Source organism: Phragmites australis, chromosome 6 (genome assembly GCF_958298935.1).
Source record: "Phragmites australis chromosome 6, lpPhrAust1.1, whole genome shotgun sequence".
Classification (NCBI taxonomy): domain Eukaryota; kingdom Viridiplantae; phylum Streptophyta; class Magnoliopsida; order Poales; family Poaceae; genus Phragmites; species Phragmites australis.
Window position 1 is genome coordinate 26,535,934 of NC_084926.1, and position 23,100 is coordinate 26,559,033.

The window sequence follows — 23,100 nt, forward strand, 5'->3', positions numbered from 1 at the left end:
GTGGACACAAGAAGCGGAGAAGGCTTTTCAAGACTTAAAAAAGTATTTAGGGAAGAGGGAAAGTGGTAGCATACAAGGCCAAGCCTGGTGATGATATTGGCAAGATAAAGAAGGAAGGAAGCCATATGGTGAGCAAAACCAGACTTGTTATAAATGCGGTGTTTGGGGTCATTGGTCTCGAATCTACAAAGCACCAAAGATGGTGTGGAAGGATACCAGAAAAAGAAGAAGGAGCAGCCAAAAGCACACCTCACCATTATAGTGGGAATGGAGGTAGACAAAGTAGCTGCAGTTGAAAGGGAAGCATCTCACATGGAGGTATATGATGCTCTCACACTTGCAGTAAAAGACTTCCCAATAAAGGATGCAGAAGCCTCTACTTTGCCCTCCTCCACTACCATAGAAGATGCCATAAAGAATGAAGCGGAAAAGAAAGCCATTGAAGAAGTGGCCGGATATTTCGCAGACTCTATCTAGAATTAGATTAATTAGCCATTTATTTAGTTGATGAATTTAGGAGGATTGAATAAATAAATGTAAGCTCTAGAAAAGCAAGCTTCACTAAAAACAATATTTTTTGATATTTAATAAAGCATTTAGTCTTGTTGCTACTTTCTTGCATGTGAATGATTGAATGCTTTATAGAATATGTGTGGAGCCCACATGGAGCAAGTGGGTATTGTGGATAGTGGAACCACAAACACTATCTTAAGAGAAAAGATGTATTGTCAGTCTATTAGAAATAGCTCTGAAAAAGTGATGACTATCACTGGTAGTAATAATTGCATAGTAGGTTCTAGAAGAGTCACAGTCATACTATCTATGGAAACTACAATGCACATTGAATAAATATTGTTGTACCTTGAATCTACAAGAAATCTCTTAAGTTTTCAATATATTTGTGCTAATGGTTTCCATGCAGAAAGTGGTGAAGAAGATGGTAGGGAGCATCTACTCATCACTAAGCGTGATAGTAAAGTGAGAATACTAGAAAAACTTCCCTCTATGAGCAGAGGCCTATACTAAACTCGCGATAGAGCACTTGAAGTGTTCACTACCTTAAAGATTGTATTTTGTAGTGTAGAATTATTCTCCCCATGGCATGATAGATTAGGTCACCTTGGTCTTAGAATGATAGGAAACATAATTACTAACCCACAAGGTCATGGCATAAATATAAATAATCTCCTGAATCATGAAGTTTTTTATACACTACATGTGCTGGCAGGAAATTAATAATAAGACCGTCTACCTTGAAGGACAAGATAAAATCCCTATATTCCTGGACCAAATCCAGGGGGATATTTGCGATCCTATTAAGCAATTATCTGGCCTGTTTTGGTATTTTATGGTATTGATAGATGCATACTCGAAGTGGTTGCATATATGTCTATTATCTACCCGCAACCACATCTTTGTAAAGTTGATCTCATAGATCATACAAATCAGGAATAATTTTCCTGACCATCGAGTGAAGTGTATTAGAATGGACAATGCTGGAGAATTTACTTCTAAAGCATTCGATGATTATTGCACTAGTATGCGAATTAAAGTTGAACATTTTGTACCGCACATCTACACTCGGAATGGACTAGCCAAAGCACTAATAAAAATAATAAAATTTATTGTTAGACCTTTGTTGCAGCATTGTAATTTACCTACTACATATTGGAGATATACAGTCTTACATGCAACAGCTCTTATTAATTATAGACCATCCTCCAATAACATTTATTCACCTATGCAACTAGTGCAAAGGGTAATTTTGAAAAACTCTCATTTACACAAGTTTGGATGTATGGTTTATGTGACAATACCACTGCCACAGCGAACATCTATGGGACCTTTGTAGATAGTTGGAATATATGTCAGTTATGAGACTGCATCCATAATCGATATTTAGAACCAACAACTGGAAATTTCCATACAGCCCAATTCGTTGATTGCATTTTTTATGAAAATAATTTTCCATCATTAGGGGGAGGAAATATACCCTTGGATGAAAAAGATTAGGAAATTATTCGGTAGGCTGAATGAATTAAGGCACATGATCCCGCACTAGTGAAACAAATGATGAAAAACATAAAATTATTGATTTGCAAAAATTAGCAAACAATCTGTCCGATCATTTTTGTGATTTGAAGAGCATGACTAAGTCACAGGTGCCTGCATGCAATGCATTGGAGAGGGTAGAAGTACCAAAAGAAGGTACCCCTTATTTTGTCCTAGGAGCTTCGAAAAATAAGAAAAGGACAAGAAATTCAGTTCCTCAAGTCCTAAATAGCTGGAGACGTCTGGCGGAAGTGGAGAATGAGAGTTTACCATAGCCGATCATAAAAATACCTCAAAGGAAAAAGAATGGGAGTCAGTTGAGTCCTGGCAATGGTATGGAACCTAAGGAAATAGGCATTCCAGATTTGAATCTTCCCACGTAGGAAGAAACTAGTGAAAATGTGTGTGCTGAAATTGACGCTGGTAAACTAAAGAACCTTGCTCCTACAGTAAGAAATTATGAAGAACAAGATGTAGAAGCATCTGAAAGTGCAACCCATGATGAAATAGCAATAAACTATATGAATTCATGGGGATCCTAGAACAGAGCAACCATAATAGTTGATATATACTTCACAAATAAAATTGACACAGTTATAGATCATGATCCTGAGTCTGCATCGCTCACTGAATATAGAACGAGGTCAGATTGAGAAGATTGGCAGAAGGCAATAATGGCTAAACTGTTGGCCCTGAAAAAAAAGAGATGTTTTTAGGCCAGTATGCCACACACCTCCCCACATCAAACCAGTAGGAAATAAGTGGGTTTTTGTTTGTAAGAGGAATGAAAGGAATGAAATTTTGAGGTATAAAGCTCTATTAGTTGCACAAGATTTCACTCAATGACCAAACATTGATTATGAAGAAACCTATTCTCTAGTCATGGGTGGCATTACCTTTAGATATTTAATCTCAATGGCAATCAACCTAGAGTTGAAAATGAAATTGATGGATGTTGTGACCTCTTATCTTTATGGGAGCCTTAAATATTTATATGAAGGTACCTGAAGAAATAACATCACCGAATTAGGATAAAAGAAATAGATACCTTCATAGCGTACAATTGAAGAAGTCGCTATATGGGTTGAAACTGTTGAGTAGAATGTGGTACACTCATTTGAGTGAATTTCTTATAAAACAAGGCTACACAAATAACATGGATTGTCCTTGTGTATTCATAAGAAGGAACTAGGATGGATTTTGCATAATATCTGTATATGTGGATGATCTGAATATCATCTGTATAGAAGAAATAAAGGAAGCAAGCTTGTACTTGAAGTCTGAATTTGAAATTAAAGATTTGGTAAAACCAAGTTTTGGTTAGGCCTACAGTTAGAGCATATGACAGATGGAATTTTAGTATATCAGTCAAACTACACCCAGAAGGTGTTGGAGTGGTTTGGTTTTGGAAAATCATTTCCCACCCATAATGAACGAAGGGTCGACAGCCACGTATGAACTCGCCCATAATGAATGAAGGGTCAAAACCCATGTATGGGGTTGACTCCTCTGATTATATGGCTAGACCTAAGGGTTCCGAAGGGTTGAAGTCATAATGAACGAAGGGTCAACACCCATGTATGGGGTTGACTTCTCTGATAAGCTGGCTGAACCTTAGGGTTCCAAAGGGCTGAAGTCCAAGGACTTACCCATAAGGAACAGAGGGTCGACACCCACGTATGGGGTCGACTACTTTGATAAGTTAGCCGTACCTAAGGGTTTCAAAGGGATGAAGTCAAGGACTCACCTATAATGAACAAAGGGTCAACACTGACTCCTCCTATAAGTTGAGCAGACCTAAGGGTTTTGAGGGGTTGAAGTCTAAGGACTCACCCATAATGAACAGAGGGTCGATACCCACGAATGTGGTTGATTCCTTCGATAATCAGCACGAACCCATGTATTTCGAACGACTGAAGTCTAAGGACTCGCCCATAATAAACAAAGGGTCGATGGCAATGCACAGGCTTGACTCCTCCTAAGCACTGATCGGACCCAATTGTTACAAACGCCTAATACCTCAGAACTCACATAAGAGCATGGAATTTGGCCAATCGAAGATCCCAAAGGATCATGGGAGAAAATCTCCTTATACCCACGACCTCTCACTAGCGGGAAGGGGAGGCTGTGCCTGGCATCAAATGGAGCATTCAGATCCATTTCCCGATCAAATGGGCTCCCAGAATAAAAGGAATCCTACAACAAAGTCACATAAAGGTTTCGGCCATTGCAGACTCATCTTCTTTAGTAGGTTCCTCTTTTGGTATGAGGAACTTTGCTGCCAAAAAAGGTTGAGCTCCTCTGCATTTTCACCAAGCCTCTAAAACTTAGCTATCAAAGCTTCTCCAAAACACCCGAGCCTTAGCATGAGAGGCATCTTTAATGGCCCTCCACCGGCAGTAATAGTCTTCAAATTCCTCTAGGGGATATTAACGCAAAAATGTTTGCCATGTTGTGTAGCGCATGTAAAGACCTTTGTGCTCCATCGCCAAAGGCATTTCATCTAGCACAATCCTCTTTGGGTTGGGGTCCGATGACAGCGTCTTCTCCCACTTGTAAATAGGACATGGACCATGTCCGGCATTGTGTTTGAACACTAAAAAAAGCAAAGAGAAAGATTAAGAAACAAATCTAATGAAGGGTGGTTCTATTACCAAAAGTTTTCCTTACAAAAGACCGACAAAGTCATAGAAAAGGACCTCGTGTACAACCTATCCTATGACCTAATAAAATATATTGGTGGAGCCAGGATTAGAAAGTCACACCTGGGCTCCGCTAATATTGACTCCTTTGCCTTGGCCTCCATCTGATGCGTACCCATCGCGTGACCCATTGGGCCTGGTCACCGGTGAGGCCGAGGCACTGGTACCAATGCCTTGGGCATTTGCAAGGGCTTCAGCCTGGCCATGGGTATGCCAATACTTGTCAAAGAAAGCATGAGTGACCGTTTTCACCCCCATGACCTACAGACTTCGAGATGGCTCTCATAGGGAGCTCGTAGTTTGGTGCGCATCGGGTCTCAAAATGAGAACAACCAATAGCCCTTACTGCAGCTAGGGTTGCCTTGATGGATACCCTGGTGCATTAGTCACCAAAGCTGTACAAGCTAGTCTGAAAGAAAGATGTTTCCTAACCAATTCACTCTAGAGCATCTCAGAGATCAGACCCAACTACAAAGGGGGCGTCAATGAATCCCGGCTTGCCAAACAGCTTAGACACGACTTCAGAAATGGTGCATGCATTCTTTGTATGGCCATCCAACTCTTCTTCTAGACCTGCCATCATATGCTCGAGCACCACCTTCTCCCAATCGAAGGTGGTAGTGAGCTCTTCTCGCACCTCCTTCTCATGCTCAAGGGGCAGCAGATTCAAGCACCTACCCTCGCTCCTTTTCGAGGGTGGCCTCAAGCTTGAGCCTTTTCGGCTTTTCCTCTTCCTATGTAGAGGCCAAAGCGCACCGCTGTTTCTTCTCCCCTTCGTGGGCATCATTAGAAGTGTGCCACCTTTTCTTTTCTTCCATGAGGGCACCCTCTAAGGCAAGCCACACTTGATGCTCCTCCTCTAGTTCGGCTCAGAGGTCCTCAACCTCCTCCTCGACACGATAATGCTTGGACCTAGATTCATCAAGTTGAACCACCATGTGGCTAATGATTGTCCAAGCGCTTAACTCTAGAACCAAACCCTATCATAAATCCATGCTCAGGTTAGCATCAAAGAAATAGCAATAAAATAAAAACCATGTGAATTCGCACCTTTGTTTGTGCCATGAAAAGGTGGTCAATCAAGTCACCTAGGGCACAGTGTGTCGCCAGCATCTTGGCCAGGGTTTTGTCTAGCCACTCAACGAGCACTATAAGCTCCTATCGAGTAGAGGGCCTCGCAAAGAGGTCATTGCAAACAAATCCTTCGGAGGCAGAGGTGCTGCCATTCGGTTATGATGGAGTGGCCGCCTCCATGCTGCCTAGATCTACGCCCTCCACCTCCACTGTTGCTATTGCTTGCCATGGGGACATCGAGAAGGCGGCGGTGGGCCGACGCACGACAAGGACAAGGAGGCAACGGTGGCCTGACGTACGACAAGGATGAGGAGGCGGCAGTCGGCGTGTGACGAGGAGGAGGAGACAACGGGTCGATGCACGACGAGGACAAGGACGAGGACGCTGCGGATGGGGAAGAGGTGGTGGTCGGGGTGGGGGAGTGGCGTCAGGTTGAACGGAGCAAATGAGAAGAGCGGCTAAGTGCCGGATATACATATAACAGAGGCATCAGTGTCGGTTCTAGTTCCTATCAACACTAATAGTGACTATTAGTGCCAGTTCTTAAACTCCTACGTGTGAGCCATAATTGAGGCACCAAGAACTAGCACTGATAGACACTATCAGTGTCGGTTCGTTGTTGGAACCAGTATAGAAGTATCAGTGCCACTTCCAGCCAAGAACTGGCACTGATAGTGCCTATCCGTGCAGATTCTTGGTGCCTCAATCATGGTTCATGGGTGGGAGTTTAAGAACCTGTTCTATAGTAGTGGTCATTGTTCTTCAAGCAAATACTAACCAGGGACAAATGGAATTGCGGAGCCACTCACAACATTGCCTTCCATTGCCTCTTACTATGCATAAACATCATCTATGTCACCATTTCCTTCTGAAGCCTCACTGTGTCCTTCCTCCTCAAGCTGATACTCAATCTCTATGGCTCCTTTTCCATCCTTGCGAGCTGCATTCTCTCTCTTTCTGCAGCACTACCTCTGACGCTCACTTTTCACCACATCCACCACTATGTCTAAGTCAAACAGGACCGGTGCGGCTGCTGTGAGCTACCCATGATCACCTCGACACGACCTGTTCCGGTTTAGAGAAGAGTGCGGGGAGCCGATGCCAGTTCATGTTCAAAATCTTGGGCAAGAGCCAAGATCTATGATTGGAGAAATGAAATGAACCTCCTTACAAATATGTGTTATTGCTAGAGGAATCCTCTCAGGTGTGACATGATGGTCGTCTTAGAGCTCAAGAGCAGAGATAAATGATATGGAGTATAAGGTGAAGCATGAAGAATTTGCAGAAACCGTATGTGAAGTTGAGCATGCTAAATATATATCAGGAATATGTAGTTGACTTTTGAAGTACGTGAAGTTGAATAATTCATATAATGATAAAACTTTTACTATTATGTACTAAATGAGCTTTTAGCGTAGTTACCCAATTGGTTATGATATTAATATCTCTTGTATATGTGTATGACTACTAGATTTCTTGATAATTCTCGTGCTTTCGTATCCGTGCCTGCCATCTTCGTCACCTAGATACATGTTTGGAAATAGGCATCCGGATGTATGTCGACGAGTCGAAATAAACCCTAGAATCCCTAAAAACCATAGATTATATTATAGGCAAACCCACCAGGATCTCAGAGCGCCGCACTCGGAACTACCCCACACCCCCGCCGTCGCCGCCGCTCTCCTTCCCCCCCCCCCCCCCCCCCCACCAAACCGCACACGCAAATGCTCTCCGCCACCGTCGCCGCTCACCCCGCCACCGCCGCCATAACCCTGCGGCAACGGCACTCGGTGCGCCCTCGCCGGCCACACTGCGCTCCAGTCGGCGCAGCGGCGCCGAGGCGGCGGATGGCGACGGCGGGGCTCTCGGTCACGAACGCCCTCGCTAGCCAGACCCTCGGGGGCGTCCCTGCGGCGCCCCCAAAGCTCTCCTTCCCGATACTGGTACGGTTGCTTGGTTTGGCTCGGCGCTGGGTGTGGATGCACCTTGGTTAGGGATAAGGATATAGACTGGGATATAAAGGTTGGGATAGGGATAAGGATACGAGTACATATTTCCTTTCCAATGTGGTGGCGTTTGGATAGCTGGTGGATTTGGGTTAAGGAAATCAGATGAGATATGATGAGATAGGTTTGGGTTAGGGTTATGAAGTTTTAATCCCATTCCCTTGTTTGGCGTCATTGCTTTGGATGAAGTTAGTGAAAGAAGGCAAGAGCAATTTTAACCAAAAGGAAGCGGCAGTCCATATTTCCCAATGATAACCCACCCTCCCCGCTGGGTTTGGATCGGTGGGAAATGAGCCTCTCTTTTCCCAATCCCAAACCCACCTCTTTTCCCATTCCCACCAACCAAACATGGCAAAAGATATCCTTCCCTCCCTATTTCCGTTTCCCATCTGCCATTTCCAAGAATCCAAACACCACCTGAGGGTTTAAGGCGTATCTGTTATGTTTCGTATGTTTATCACGCATTGGAATTGGTGGGGAAGGACAAATGGATTGTGAAGTGATAATTGACAGGGATTGTGTGTTCATCATTGCGTTGTAGGGGATGGAATGATTTACTTACAGTCAATACGTGCCTTTAGTGACCGCAGGTATGTTTGGTTCTGATATCCAACTGTATGTATTTCATTTAATTGATGGAGTACGGAGAGGCATTGATCCATTGTTTTCGATATTTGGGCATGGCTATGGATGGAACAAAATAGAAATGTAGCTTGGGCACCTAGAATTTTAGCACCATACATTGGGAGGCAATGTTGTGAATGAGCTGACACAAACTTATGAGCCGTGTATATTTGGTTGAATCGTGTATAGAGCGACTTTGCAAATATGTCTTAGAATTCTTACAGAGAAGGATAGGGAACCTTCATGAATCATGTGCTTTGTTTGTCAGAAATTAGTTGCTACCGGAGCTCTTTGGATGGTCGCTGTTTGCCTGTTTTTATAAATATGATTGTTTCCCTATGCCACCACGTTCGTATAGTCATTGATAAGTATCTGTCATAGTTTATTTCAGATTGTCTATTGGCAGTCATTACAGTGTTTTAATAAACGGGCTAGGTGACCGCCTTGAGGGGCTAGGCAGCAATCAGGCACTAGGCGGGAGAGGTGGCGCCTAGGTGGCTGTTTTTTTAAACAGTGAGTCATTGTGTCAATCTTACAACAGATAGCAAATTTAAATGAAAAGGGTGGTACTTAGGTGATGCCAGAGTTACATTGGTATTCCATGCTAGATGATACTGAGTTAACATCTGATGTTTAGTTAGTGCATGTCGCTGCATACTTTGTGCTTCTGATTTTATTGTTATTTCTCATACCAATAATCCTAAATTCTGTTGAGCTTATGGAAAACCTTTTCTATTCTTTAGAAAAAGTAAATGTACATTGCCAAGAATCTGCTGTGAGGTCTTTAAGATGCGGTCTTGTAAAATTTTATCCTTACAACTTGCCTAAAAGTAATACATTAGCTTGTGTATTAATACTTCAATTTGCAAATAAATTGAATATTAATTATTCATTGAATTACTTACCAAAGTTTGAGTGAAGCCCAGACAAATTGCTAATACATTTCACATGGCTTGGAATGCTTATGCTTGTTATTACATTTATATTTTACTTAGTATACCTCTTTTTATCTGTGCAGGTGAATAGTTGCACTGGAAAAATGGGGAAGGCTGTTGCTGAAGCAGCTTTATCAGCTGGTCTTCAGTTAGTTCCTGTGTCATTCAGTGCCATGGAGGTTCCTGATGGAAAGGTTGAAATCTGTGATAGAGAATTTCGTATTCATGACCCATCTGAAAGTGAACAAATTCTCCCTTCCATTGTTAAGGACTACCCAGATCTCATAGTTGTTGATTACACTGTGCCTGATGCTGTTAATGGTAAGTATTGGTAATTGCCATTGAAATTTTGAGTGGCTTATCCCTGTACATAACATGCTTGAAACAAAAATTTATATTCCATATCTATAGTCTAGATTTCTTATACTGAAGTACATTACTATTAGCAAAAAAGGGTTTTGGTTTATTAATATCGGGCATTTCCTGTCTCATTTAGAAATTGAGATTCTTTTCCATACAAGAGAAAATGGTCCTTAATTCTGATATTGTGACTATCAGAGATAAGTGCGACTTCTACTCATTGAGTCATATGTTAATAATTTAGAAAATAACCAACGCCCAGGGAGCTTATATATTGTTATATGGTTATGCCTATTATTCATTGCCTTTGTGTAAGAGATAACAGGATTATCAAGTTAAGAAAATCGTTTTCCTTAGTCCATATATTATGGAATGTAAGCACCTTGCTAGAAAACAAGATAGCGTTCTCTTTCGTCTTGTGTTAGTCTGCTTAATTATCTGTATTTATTCAGGCAGCAAGAAAAGCAACTTTGATTTATGTCTTAATGTTCTTTATTTTCGTATTATCGCTCACCATTCTTGCTGCTGATGAACATTGATGGTTTGTTTGGTATGCACTATGCAGCCAATGCTGAACTCTATTGTAAATTGGGTTTGCCATTTGTAATGGGTACAACGGGTGGAAATAGGCAACTGTTGCACAAAACTGTGCAGGATGCGAATATTTATGCTGTGATATCCCCGCAGATGGGGAAGCAGGTACACCCATTGTCATCACGTGGTCAACACATCTGAGCTGTTTCTTGATATTATAACTTATTCACTGCTTAGGTCGTTGCTTTTCTTGCTGCCATGGAAATCATGGCAGAGCAATTCCCTGGTGCGTATTCAGGTTACAAACTGGAGGTATAGTTTGATCTTTGACTAGGAAAATTACAATTTCTTATTTTATTCTTTATTCTAATACTAAAGCTTGAATATTTGGTGCATCACTGCATTTTTGTTGATTATGTTGTTGTATGGGCATGGTAATTTGTTTAGAATAATATGCCGAGGTATCTCTTTTAGCTTGAGGTTAATTAAATTATCAAAAACCTACTATGGTTCTTAGCTTTGTAGTTGTCCAGATGGTGCAGAAAGTTCAAGTGAATGTACAAAAAGAACTTACAATCAAATGCGGTGGAAAAGATACCAAAAGGTAAAAAGCCATTGTAGGAGTGTACATCCTTCAATAGCCAGGGGAAAAAAAGATTTACTTATACATAGTAATGAAAAAATCGGCCGATCAGCCAAGTAATCAATGATTGGCAGGGCAACGAGTAGATTGCCATGTAATCGGCTATATAATCGGCCGATCTATTAATCGGTCTTACAACCCGATTAATCGGGTTGACCACTGATTAATTGGGTTGACTAGCCGATTAATCCCCTCACTTAGGTTGCAAAATGACTCGCGTCGCAGCTCAGCTCTAGTAGCGCTCGCCCCTCGCGCCGCTCGCTGCTGAGCGGTGTGACGGAGTAGGGTTTAGGAGGGGTGGGGTGGAGGCTAGGGTATGGCTGGACAGGTGGTGTTCTTCTATATAGAGGAGGTGGAGCGGTATAAACTGTTGGATCTACGGGTATGGGCATTTGATAGCTGGATGTTGTTCGGGTTGGACTATGTTGGGCTGGGCTGGTTTGTTTCATCTCACACAACCCATGAGAGGGAGGGATAAGTTTATTGTGTAATTATGTATTTTTTATGTAAGACCCACAAGTACTTTATACCAACTGATTAATGTCGACCTATTAATTTAGTTAATCCCTGATTAACCGATTAATCCCTACTCCTTGGTTGGCCGAGCAGCTACTAATCACCGTTTTTTGAACAATACAGATTATGAGTGGAAGTTTGAAACAAGGAGGGGCAATGTGTATAAATGGGAAATGTTTTAATTTAATATTGATATGTTAATGCATTAAACTTTTGAAGTTTAGTTAAAGTCAAACATGCCACCACTGTAGCCACCTGGCTATGTTAAGCTCATGGGAATAAGTCTTTTTCCTCTCCTTGCTTAATCTTACAGAGTCAAACCCAGCATCAGTAGAGCCAGAATTGTTGGCCTATGGGACGTAACTGTAGTACTATACACATAAAACTTGTGAGGTCTACCCTTTAGTAAACAGACTTGTGGCCTCTTTCTCTCTTCCCCCCTTCCTATGTCCCTAGACCCCCCAAGTTCAGATCCATCTCTTCCAATGTACTATGATCTTTCATGCCTTTTTTTTTAGTGAAGAGTAAATAAATGTTGGCCAAGTTGAAAGGTGTCACAAATGCTGAAAAGTAAATTCTATAGGACAGCGATTTGACTTGTGATGTTGTATGGTGCCGAATGTTGGCCAACTAAGAGGCGACATGTCCAATAGTTAAGTGTAGCAGAGATGCGTATGTTGCGATGGATTTGTGGTCATACAAGAAAGGATCGGTTCCGAAATAATGATATACGTGATAGGGTAGGGGTAGCGTCAATTGAAGAAAAGCTTGTCTAACATCGGTTGAGATGGTTTGGACATATTCAACGGAGGCTCCAAGAGTACTTGTGCATAGCGGGATACTGAGACATGCTGATAATGTGGAGAGGCAGAGGTCGACCAAACCTAACATAAGAGGAGTCTGTAAAGAAAGACTTGAAGGAATGGAATATCCCCAAAGTACTATCCACGAATAGAAGCGTGTGGAAGTTAGCAATCCATATGTCAGAATCATAACTTATGCATCACTCTCCTTATACCGTTATTACTTTTATTTTATTACTATTACTAGTACCTTTATTATCATTATTGTTTTGACATCATCTTTTTAGTTGGATCTTGTGGGTTTCATCTCTAGCCTATCCCAAGTTGTTGAAGAGTAAATGGTCATTTGACCGTTGTCAAACCTGCTGTCCATTGTCAGAGTTGTAAATAAAACCAGGCCCTATTTCCCATATCTTCAATGGCAAATATACAGTTAGCTCGAATTTACTTGCAAACATGCAAATAAGGAAATCCACATGGCAAACAAACTTCATTTATTTTATTTTTTAAATAATATTATAAATATAAGCCCTTTGTGGATTTGTTTTCAAATCTGAACCCATTGGCCACATCAGCACTGATGGCGTTGCAAGGAACTGTTGCCACACCACCCCTCATGGTGCGGCTATGGCTTGCTGCACCAATAATAATGACATGACAGCATGACACCATAATTATTGGCACATCAAAAACCTTGCCACGGCGTCAGCACTTTGCACCAGCGTGGAAGCAGCTTCTTGCCTAAGCAATGGCATCGCCAAATAGGTTCAGATTTGGAAATATTTTCTCAGAGGGTTTATTTTTACAATTTGTTAATAAAGGATTAAAAAATAAAATAAAAATCTGTGCCAAACACATGATTCACCCAAATAATTGATGCTCACAGCACGGCTTTCTCATTTTTCTTTACTTGGATTGTCAAACTGCTTTCTTCACGTATGTTATGTTCAAATTTTTTATCGTGCTTCTATAGCCTTTTTATAATTCTTCAGATCGTTCATGAATATTCTCAAGGTTGTGTCTTTCTAATTTGTCTAACTTGGACTTGATGTTCATGTTTTGGAACCGAAGTGTCACAAAATACTATCACATACACAGACTTGCACATAGATCTCTTTTTTTGGGTGTGAGGATTAGGAGAATTTCAGAGGCCGTCAGGAATACCTTTAAGTTCAGAGACCTAATTAGCTCAATGGCGCCTATGAGCACCTGTTTGATTATGTGCTCAATTCCTAGGAATCTATAACAGGACAAGTTAGGAGTGGTCTGGAAAGCTGATTATCCAGAAGCCACTCATAAATGTGTGGTTCTTCAAAGTGTTAGAGCTGATTAGAATTTTAAACATTTGGTAACATCCCTACATGAGATTATGTCACTTTAAGAAGCTGCTCTTAAGTCAGGAACATATAGAGAGGTTAAACTTTAAGGGACTTAAGCTGTAAGCTTATTAATGTTTGGCACTGATTTTGCAATCTCAAATGGAGTAAACATGGTGCATTTTGGCTCCATTAAGTTTGAATAATAAATTTATTCCATTGTTTGAATTATTTGTGACTATGATGTGCTCCTTTTTTATTTATGCACTTCATAAAACACCTTTTCTACCTTCCATTGCTCATCGCCCAAAAGTTTCTGTGAACTGGGCAAAATGGCAATACCCTTTTAGCACAAAATGTGCCATAGGATACCTTAATGTGTTCAGCCAATAGAGATGGCCCATACTTTGGAGGATTTCTAATTTGTTTGATTGTCTTCACTTCTTAATGCATTTACTCTCTCTTGAGTAAAAAGGATAGTCTCCAAAGCTTCATATTATAACTGTCTCTGGTTAATCGTTTTTATTTCAAATTGGCACACCTCCACAGGTCATGGAGTCTCATCAAGCAACAAAATTGGACATTTCTGGGACTGCCAAAGCTGTTATCTCTTGCTTTCAGAAGTTGGGTGTTTCATTTGACATGAACGAGGTATCATTAAAAGAAAATTTGACAGTCATCATGGTTGATTTTGTTTTCCAACAAAATTTGTGATCTTTCTCTTCAAACAGATTTATTATTAGTCTTGGAGGGTTGACATTATTCGTCCTATCTGTTTATAGAATACCTGCCAGTTTGTAAGCATTGTCAAGTCCCATTTCTAGTGTGAGCTGAATTGGACATTTGGATTTGGATCTATCAGTGTCTGTTACTAGTTGCCTTTTGTGTATTTCGTGTTGCCTGTTGTGTAGTGCTAATTTCAGTCATGTGCCAATGGCATGTACCAACCTCTTAAACTTGCTTCTCCAGGTAGACAATTACATGAAGTTCCAGCCTACAATGTAGGAAAGATGTCATTATGACTTGGATTTAATCCATCTGTTAGTCCAATAAACCTGAGGTTGAGTATCATCCCATTCTCCTGTATCTGGCCTTTGTTTGAGTGAGTTCGTTGACTTCCATTATAGTTTTGGTCCTGAAGTTTTGAACACATTAGTTCATAAACGGAACTTTCTAGAGATGTTTATTTGTTCTTTCTAACGCAGCAGACAAAGCTTGGCTTACAGTGAAGAAATGTGTGTTGCTTTTGCATGTGTACTGTTCTCAGTCTGGTCTACCTGTCCTTGTAGGTAAAGCAAGTTAGGGATCCCCAGGAGCAGGTTGCCTTGGTTGGTGTCCCAGAAGAACATCTCTCGGGGCATGCATTCCACATGTACCATCTCACTTCACCTGACGGGACGTAAGTTCTTACCCATTTGCTTGGCAGCTAAATTCTGTTTTGAGGGCCTTGCCTAGCGCCATGTTCTGAGCTAAATTACCCTCGTCGTTGCAGAGTTTCATTTGAGTTTCAGCACAATGTATGTGGTCGTTCAATATATGCAGAAGGAACTGTTGATGCTGCTATGTTTCTCTACAAAAAGGTCAGTATTCTTGTAATTGCTTGGAATTTCTCTGTTTCTACATTCTCTTCAGAGGCATAGAGACGCTAAGCTCCATACTGCTGCAGGTACAGTCCGGGGCTGACAAGAAACTATATGATATGATCGATGTCTTAAGGGAGGGCAATATGCGATGATCCTATGTTGGTGCTAGAGGAGTGCTTATGTAGCCCCTCAGTGTGTAAACTCGTATTCCGCAGCAAAATTTGGTAACATTTCAGATGTACCAGTTTTGTATCTTATTGGGTATTAGGCACCTCTATGTGTTGGATAGTGACTCCCTTGAGGGAAAAATATATACTGGCTAGAGAATTGAATAAATAAGTAAACGGCGGCCACTGCTTAAGCCATATCTCGTTTGCACAAAACACAATTTTCACCTTCCATAGCTTCTTTCACTGCCCACTGTTTACCTTCAGCATTCTGGCTTGAAGCCGGCAGTCCTTCGTCCTGCATGATTATCGAATTCCTGCTAGGAGTCTTGATCTTCATAATCTCCACGCGTGAAGCAGAGTATTGATCTGCTACACCATAAGGTGTCTAAACCCAGTCCACCATGGCGACCCAGTGCGCCTACTGCCACCCGTTCTTGGCACCTCACCAATAGTTTCTACACTTCTCAGTTTCTATGTGTCCTACTTTTTATTAGGTGCTGCTCGTGATGGCTTGGACGTTCAGGTATTTTTGGTTTGATCTGGAAGGAAGAATGCATCGTCTCATTCTTCCATAGAACCTGACACCCGCCTGGTTACAGCGCAGCACTCAGTGAAACTTAAGTTGAAGTAGGCAGTAAGATTATCTGTATTTGTAGTTGCATTGCATAGTAACCCTTCGAGGGCACCGTTATTTGAATAAAAGGAGTAGCATGTTGAAATAAAACCACCATTGCTTCCTACGCAATAATACTAATGTTTTTCAGCTACATTTGGAACGCTTTCCAATTCCAACGCTCTTGAAGAGTTTGCTATGGAATTTCTGTATTCTAAACACTCCCTTAGTCGTTTCTGCCCTCTCTCTCTCTCTCTCGCCATGGAGCCAGTTTGTCGATATTTTGGCGCCTTCATTTTTACACAAAGTGCATCTCGAACCAATGACATTTAAATCAAACAAAGTCAGACTCGAGAGCAGCTGAAGTTTCAAAGCAGTTATGTTAACATTTGTGTGTAACTTCTTACAAAAAGGAGAACATTCATCTCCAAAGTTTAAAAAAGCCGCAGATTGACATGACAGGTCTCAGGTTCTCTGCCTCTCATGCTCGCCCTAACTTCGAAGACTTGGCTTTTCCACATACCAGAGCATTTGAAGGCATGGGCAGTTCATCTCTCGGATCAGTGACCTCCGAGCCGCCCTGGCTCACCCTCATGTAGGTCTCTTGGCCTAAGTATCTCCTGCCCAAATCCTGGGACCTCAAGTTCCATATTCCTTCATTATCCAGAGACACCAATACGGCCGTCCATGATGCCGGGTACACCTAAACGGAGCGCACATGTCAAATATTTTTTTTCGAGAATATGCAGTAGAACCGTGTATCTTTGTATTAACCTGAAATGCTTATAGAACCTATATGATCAGGAGTCACCTGGACGGTAGAACGGTAGATAGCATCGACCAGATTATAAGTTGATCTTGCGTCCGGTCTCCATTTGCCCCAGCCCATCCTGCCAAATTCAGCACAAACCACATTCATTAGCAACGTTGAACATATTAAAAGGAGAAAATGCGCAGCATATCAACGTTTCCAGATTTCGTGATACCCGGTGACGAAGAAACTGTAACCGTCCAGATGCCACGTCTGCAGCGACTGAAGCTTGTTCTCAAACACGATCTGCACGAAGTCCCTGTACCGGGCGTCAATGACGGTGGTGCCGAAGGAGGGTGTCCTCCTCTCCGGCAGGCCGGAGAGGACCGTGAAGATGCCGGCCACGTCGAAGTGGTCGGCCAGCTTCAGCGGCGTGCCCGCATTGGCGAAGGAGACGCCGTTCACGGTGCACCTCCGCCGGCCGTCTATATCGGCCTCGTCGTTCCGGAGGAGGATGGTGCGGGTCACGTTGATCCGGCCGTAGTGGAACGACCCCTGCGGGTTCGGCCTCGCCGCGCCGCACGTCATGTTCATGCTGACTCACAAAAGCATTTGTCAGACTTGTTTTGGAACACGGGAATTTCATAGGAACTTGGCGGTTTCAAAGCACAACAGGTTCTATGCATGTCTTGTGTTAGATATATCGCGTGTACCTTATGGACCTTGCCTGCTCCATGGAGCGGTTGTAGCTGTTGTGCGACGACGACAGGTCATCTAGCGGCGCGTCGCTGGGAGGCGGGTCGCCGCCGGAGCCGGCGTAGAGGACGTTGGCAACGCCGAACAACTCGGGGCGGACGAACAGTGAGCTGGCAACCATGTAATACGGCTTGGGCGGCTGGTCCGCGGTGACGAGGACGGAGAGAGACTGGCCGGCGTGGACGTCCAGCGAGGCGTAGTGCTTCTGCAGCGTGTAGGTGCCCTCCACCTCCACCAGCAGCAGCTTGTGGCCCTGGATCCGGAAGCTCAGGGACGTGCTCGTGCCCACGTTCAAAACGCGCAGCCGGTACGTGTGCCCTGGCCGGTGGTTCAGCCAAACAAGCAGGAAAAATAAGAAGTGCCTAGACAGCTTGAGAAATGAACTGATCAGGTGAAAACTTCTGGGTTTCCTCTTGCACGCATGGATGCCCATGAGTGGACCTGAACCGACGACCCTTTAAGTACATGATACTAATTTAATCTGAATCAAAAACAGGATCTGAAGCTGATTTATTCAAATATGGTGCGTAACTCAATGGAAAACATGCACATGAATTGAACACGAAAACCAGTTACGTATCTACCTGAATTGAACACGAAAACCAGTTACGTATCTACCTGGCTTAAACGTGAAGTCAGTCTCGTAAGTGCCCAAGCCATTGATCAGGATGCCATCCGGCGACGGCAGATCCCGGCCTCTGTCCAGGTATTCTCTCATCTTCTGCTCCGGCAACAAGCACGAAACCCAATCGGCGAAGACACGTATGTATCATGAGACGTGCACTTTACATGATAGAGAAAACTTCGATGCATGGACAAACCGACAAAGACGGAGAGTGCACGGAGACGAACCTACGTACCTTTACGTCCATGTTGTACCAGTCCCCTATGAGGACGTCGAACTCGCCGTCGGGCTGGGCGAACGGGACGGCGATGACCGGCCGGTTGTTGACACGGATAGGGCCATGGCCGCCGGCGGCAGCGTGCAGCCCCAGAGATGGGCGGTAGAAGAAGCTGCCGACCTCGTCCTTGGCCTGGAACACGTACGTCCAGTTCCGTCCCGGCGGGATCGCGCAGTTCGTCCCAGCCACGCCGTCGTTCCACGAGTTCCTCCTCATCTGCAGGCCGTTCCTGCATGGTATAGCACAGGTTTCGCGTTAACGATCGTTGCAGTTCATCACTGGCAGGCTAGCCGCAAGTGAGTGAAAGGTGATAGTGTGCACGCACCATGTGAGGAGGAAAGGCTCGTCGAGGGTGTTGACGACGTTGACGTGGACGATGTCGTTGGTGGTGAGGTTCAGCAGCGGCCCAGGTAGCCGCCGGTTGATGGTAATCACCCTCTTGGCCACGCCCAGCGGAGACCGCACGGCGTAGGACACCTCCCAGTCCAGGAAGACTTGCCGGTTCTCGGCGTCGGCCGCGTGGCTAGTGCTCAGCAGCACCAGGGCCACGACGGCGAGGACGGCGGCAAGGCGTTGCGCGCCCATGACGAGGAGAAGATGGTTTGCACGGTGCGCTGTGCAATTGCGCGTGTGGAATTGGAAGCCTAGGTGATGGAGGCTTGGGGAATGTATGTGTGTACGTTGTTGTTCTGAAACTGTTGGGAGTCTGTGCTGCAGTGTAGGTAGAGCTATATAGCTGCGCCTTTGAGTTGTTGGTGACCAAATACCTCGCGCTCGAATATTCATTAACTTTGCATAGTAGGGTTTGGTAGAAGTTACAGTTACGATCATGCCACATGAATGATGCTAAGAGATGCAGTATGCATGTTTGCTTGATATATTTCTTATCACTAAAGATGAGCACGGTACATAAAAACTGCAGAAGACTGTGGTCTATGAAAACTTTGTATCCAAACTACAAAAGACTGCGATGCTAACAGATGCAGTATGCATGTTTAGTCTTTTGCAGTCTTGTTAAGCAGGTAGGAAACACTACTGCAGAACAGGTGATCAGTGCCGATTCAAAAACATGATCAGTGTCCGTTTATGTACCGGCACTGATTAATCGGCACTGATAGTCACTGACTATCAGTGCCGGGTATGGAACCGGCACTAAAAATCACTATCAGTGCCGGTTCTAACCTAGAACCGGCACTGATAGTGCACCTATCAGTGCCGGTTCTAGGTTAGAACCGGCACTGATAGGTGCACTATCAGTGCCGGTTGTTTGTTACCAACCGGCACTAATAGGTGTTTCCCGCATTTTTTTTAAAAAAACGTGGCGGTTGCCGCTAGTGAAGTGCCATTTTCAAATTTTGGACATTGTCGGAAATAGACACGCATACATATCAAGTTTCATCACAGCATATATACACAAGCACATATAAATTTTATTTATAAAAATCTCTTCACAATACACACACACACACAGACAGACACACAACATACTTATCAAGTTTCATTGCAATAATCTTATGGAGTTTAAGATTTTTTGTGAACCGATGGGTCTGAACTCTACCCTTTTTTATGGGTTGAAGGTAACGAGAGAGACGATCCAATTTCATGGAACTCGCCGGTTGGATTGATGATTTCGTCATTGATGAACCCGACAAGTTGTTCTTGAAGTGCGTTGATTTCATGAGGCATGAGACGTTCTTTGGACAACTCAAGGATCTACAATTTCAAGAATTGAAGAAATCAATACATATGATTTTGGTGTATCGAACCTGAAAATTAGTCATCAATGTGTATACCACCTACCTCAGGATCTTCCGGCAGGATCGAATCCTCTGTGTTGAAGCTGTGCATGAATTCCATTACATAAAAACCACATAAAGTATTGCCCGGACCCTGCTTCCTACAAGGAAAGCCATGTCGGACTATCCATTCTTTCATGTATGGTCTGTATCTAACACTCTTCTTGGTGTATCGCAGTATACTCTGTATGTGTGTGATTATTACTGTTAGTAGACTTAGATCCAATCAAATCAAATATTACAAGAGTAGTAACGAAATGGTCGGTTTTTACCTTTGTAGCAAGTCAATGACGGGTTGGTAGGTTTCTTTCGGATTATTTTGTGAGTCGAAAATAAAGATCTTGCTAATATCTGACTGGATGATAAGGAGGATCCAGTAAAAACTGTACATAGGTCACCATAGGTTAGTTGGTCCTAATTTCTAATGATGTATTGCTCAAAAAGAGTAGAAACACGTACCCCTAGTGGTAGGGTAAAAGTATGTATTTCTTCAATTGTAGCTCCAGATGACACTTCAATACATAGTCCTCGGTTTTTTTTAGGTCGGTAGATTTCATCATTGTCGGGTTGACAAGATGAATCCCACATGCATGATGCACTCATTCCTGCATCTTTGTACCTCCATTGTACACAAGGAATAAGTTAAGAGATTCAATACAATGGTACATAAATGTATATTATGAATTATACGTATACGACACTTACAGAGTCCAACAACTCAAGATAGACATGTCGAGGGCATCATGCTGGTACAGTCGATATATTTCCTCGAAGAATATAAAAATATTGCCATCCCCTTGGAGGAGATCTTGTTCCTTGACTCTGGCCTCGAAACTTTCCCTACCCTCCTTCGACTCATTCATGTACCACGCATGAAATTTTCGAAGTTGATATGTCAGTTTGGCCCACTCGTCCGGCGCGACCAACAGTTCGCCTAGCTTAAACTGCCATCTCTCGGTTGCTTCCAAACAGTTCTTTTTTGGATTCTTTTGGGTGCCACGGACTCGTTAAAAAATTACTCTCTTGTCATATTGGCATCCTTAAGGAATCTTTCTAGTTGTTGTTCTTCCTGTACCTGGTTGATAGAAGCATGCCTCAAGGATTTCTTTCCTTTGATATGCTCGTAGTCTGATTGACGCTTAGCCACAGCAGGTTTACTCAGCATCAAGAGAAACTTTTTCGTTTCTGCAGTGAGTGGTTTTTTCTTCTCAGGCTCTCGCTTTTTAAAAAAATTCTCGACTTTGGCGTTCACTATCACTCTGTTTTCCTCTGCAGTTCTTTCATAAGGCAACTTCTCAGGTGCTGCCACCTTCTTAGACTGAGAGCGTGTTGTCAACTTTGGAGGAGGAGTTGGCAATTTTGGTGGCACTGTTGCTGACTTTGTTGGAGGAGTCGGCTCTCTTGGAAGCACTGGTGCTGACTTCGGAGGGAGAGGTGTTGGCTCCCTTGGTGGCACTGTTGCTGACTTTGGAGGGGGAGGAGTTGACTCTCTTGTTGGCGACTTGCGTGGGGGAGGAGTCAGCTCTCTTCTCGGTGACAGTGGCAGTAGCAGTGACAGTGAAGGAGTTGGATCTCTTCCTGGTGACGGTGGCACTGGCGCCGACCATGGAGGAGTTGGATCTCTTCTGTGTGCTGGGTCTGACTCTGCATTAGATGACTCGTCTGTCTCATCTTCAAACAATATGTAGCTCTTGTGCCACAGAACAAAGCCACCCATGTTTGATCCGAGCCTCTTGGAACCCGTCTCTCTAGGGTAATCCATGTCAAGCTTACGGTATGGCTTTCGCACGGAGTCCACGTGGACCTTAGCGTATCCCCGTTGTATCGGGAGATCATTGAAGAGAGCCCCTTCGACGCATTGGTCGACCTGTCCCATAGCCACTGTGATGGTAATGTTCATGGTGGGAACGAAAAGCTTGCACACCTTGCTTTCTGTGATGTCGTCAACGGGGAAACGGGCTAATTCTTCTTCTCCAAACCCCGCGGATGCGCAACTGCTCCGACGACCACCAGGGCTCACAATATTTTCTTTGCCTTGCTGCTGCCTGATTCCTTGCTGAAATGATTCTTTGATTTCTCTGATTTTGGCGTCTGTCATCTGACGCTCTTGCACAAGTTCTTGTCGCACTACAGCCAGTAGGTCTTCCAGCTCTTCTCTCCTTCTCTTCCGACTCCTATAACTTTCAGCGGATTCTAGGAATCCCTCTTTCTAAGGCACCACACCATTTCCTCTGATTTGACCTGGGTGCTCCTTGGTTCCTAGTGCCAAGGTTAGCTGGTCGTTCTCCCTATCCGGCCTGAAAGAGCCTTGGGAAGATTGGGTGTGGGCATCTGCAATTCTCTGCATCACTTCCTATTCTCTGTCGCTTTTGAAGTTCAAACTGCCATCTGCCGCCAAGGTCACCCCTCTCGCGTACAGATAGTGCTTCGCTCGTTCAATCCAGGGGACTGTCTGAGGTGTGGCACCACTGCGGGTTACCTGTTCTTCCATCTCATCTCACTCATCATATTTCCTCATGTACCCACGCAAGCCAGTTCTGTGGGGGTACACGTTCTTCTGGGAGTTAGCTTTGTTGATCTCACTTAGTCGTTGTGCTTCCTCTGAACGCTTGTGCTCTATGAAATCATTCCAGAATGGTTGAACCGTTGGATAATGGTCCCATTTTGGTGTCTGGCCCACCAAGCCATAATTTCTCTGCAGCTTACCCTTGAAATTCTTGAACGCGATGGACATTGTTGATAGGGCATGACTCTTCGCTTTGGCCATGCTGCATCCTTCAGGGAACTCAAACTTTGCCAACAACTTGCCCCACATAAGATCCATGATGTTTTTGGGAACCACCCACATGTCATCCCGTCTGCCTCTCCAAGTTCTGTATGTGACTGCGACATGGTCCCTCACCAGACACCCGATTGCTGTCTTGTACGGGCCCAGAATAACTTTAAGTCTCGTGGGCTCCCCGA

General features: G+C 43.5%; 2 protein-coding genes across 2 annotated transcripts; one reads left to right on the top strand and one right to left on the bottom strand.

The window, feature by feature from the left end:
• Nucleotides 1–7,400: 7,400 nt before the first annotated feature.
• LOC133922175 (probable 4-hydroxy-tetrahydrodipicolinate reductase 1, chloroplastic) lies at nt 7,401–15,513 on the top strand. Its single transcript, XM_062367386.1, has 8 exons — nt 7,401–7,771; nt 9,477–9,714; nt 10,319–10,452; nt 10,525–10,599; nt 14,115–14,216; nt 14,855–14,964; nt 15,058–15,145; nt 15,232–15,513. The coding sequence occupies exons 1-8, from the start codon at nt 7,553–7,555 to the stop codon at nt 15,298–15,300; spliced, it is 1,035 nt and encodes a 344-aa protein (XP_062223370.1). The 5' UTR covers nt 7,401–7,552; the 3' UTR covers nt 15,301–15,513.
• An 899-nt stretch (nt 15,514–16,412) lies between these two features.
• LOC133923100 (monocopper oxidase-like protein SKS1) lies at nt 16,413–18,925 on the bottom strand. The gene is made up of 7 exons (XM_062368548.1): nt 18,666–18,925; nt 18,299–18,569; nt 18,057–18,159; nt 17,396–17,756; nt 16,918–17,277; nt 16,743–16,821; nt 16,413–16,634 (listed from the first exon to the last, which is right to left on the bottom strand). Exons 1-7 carry the CDS (start codon nt 18,923–18,925, stop codon nt 16,413–16,415), a joined length of 1,656 nt encoding a protein of 551 aa, XP_062224532.1.
• Between the last annotated feature and the right edge of the window lie 4,175 nt (nt 18,926–23,100).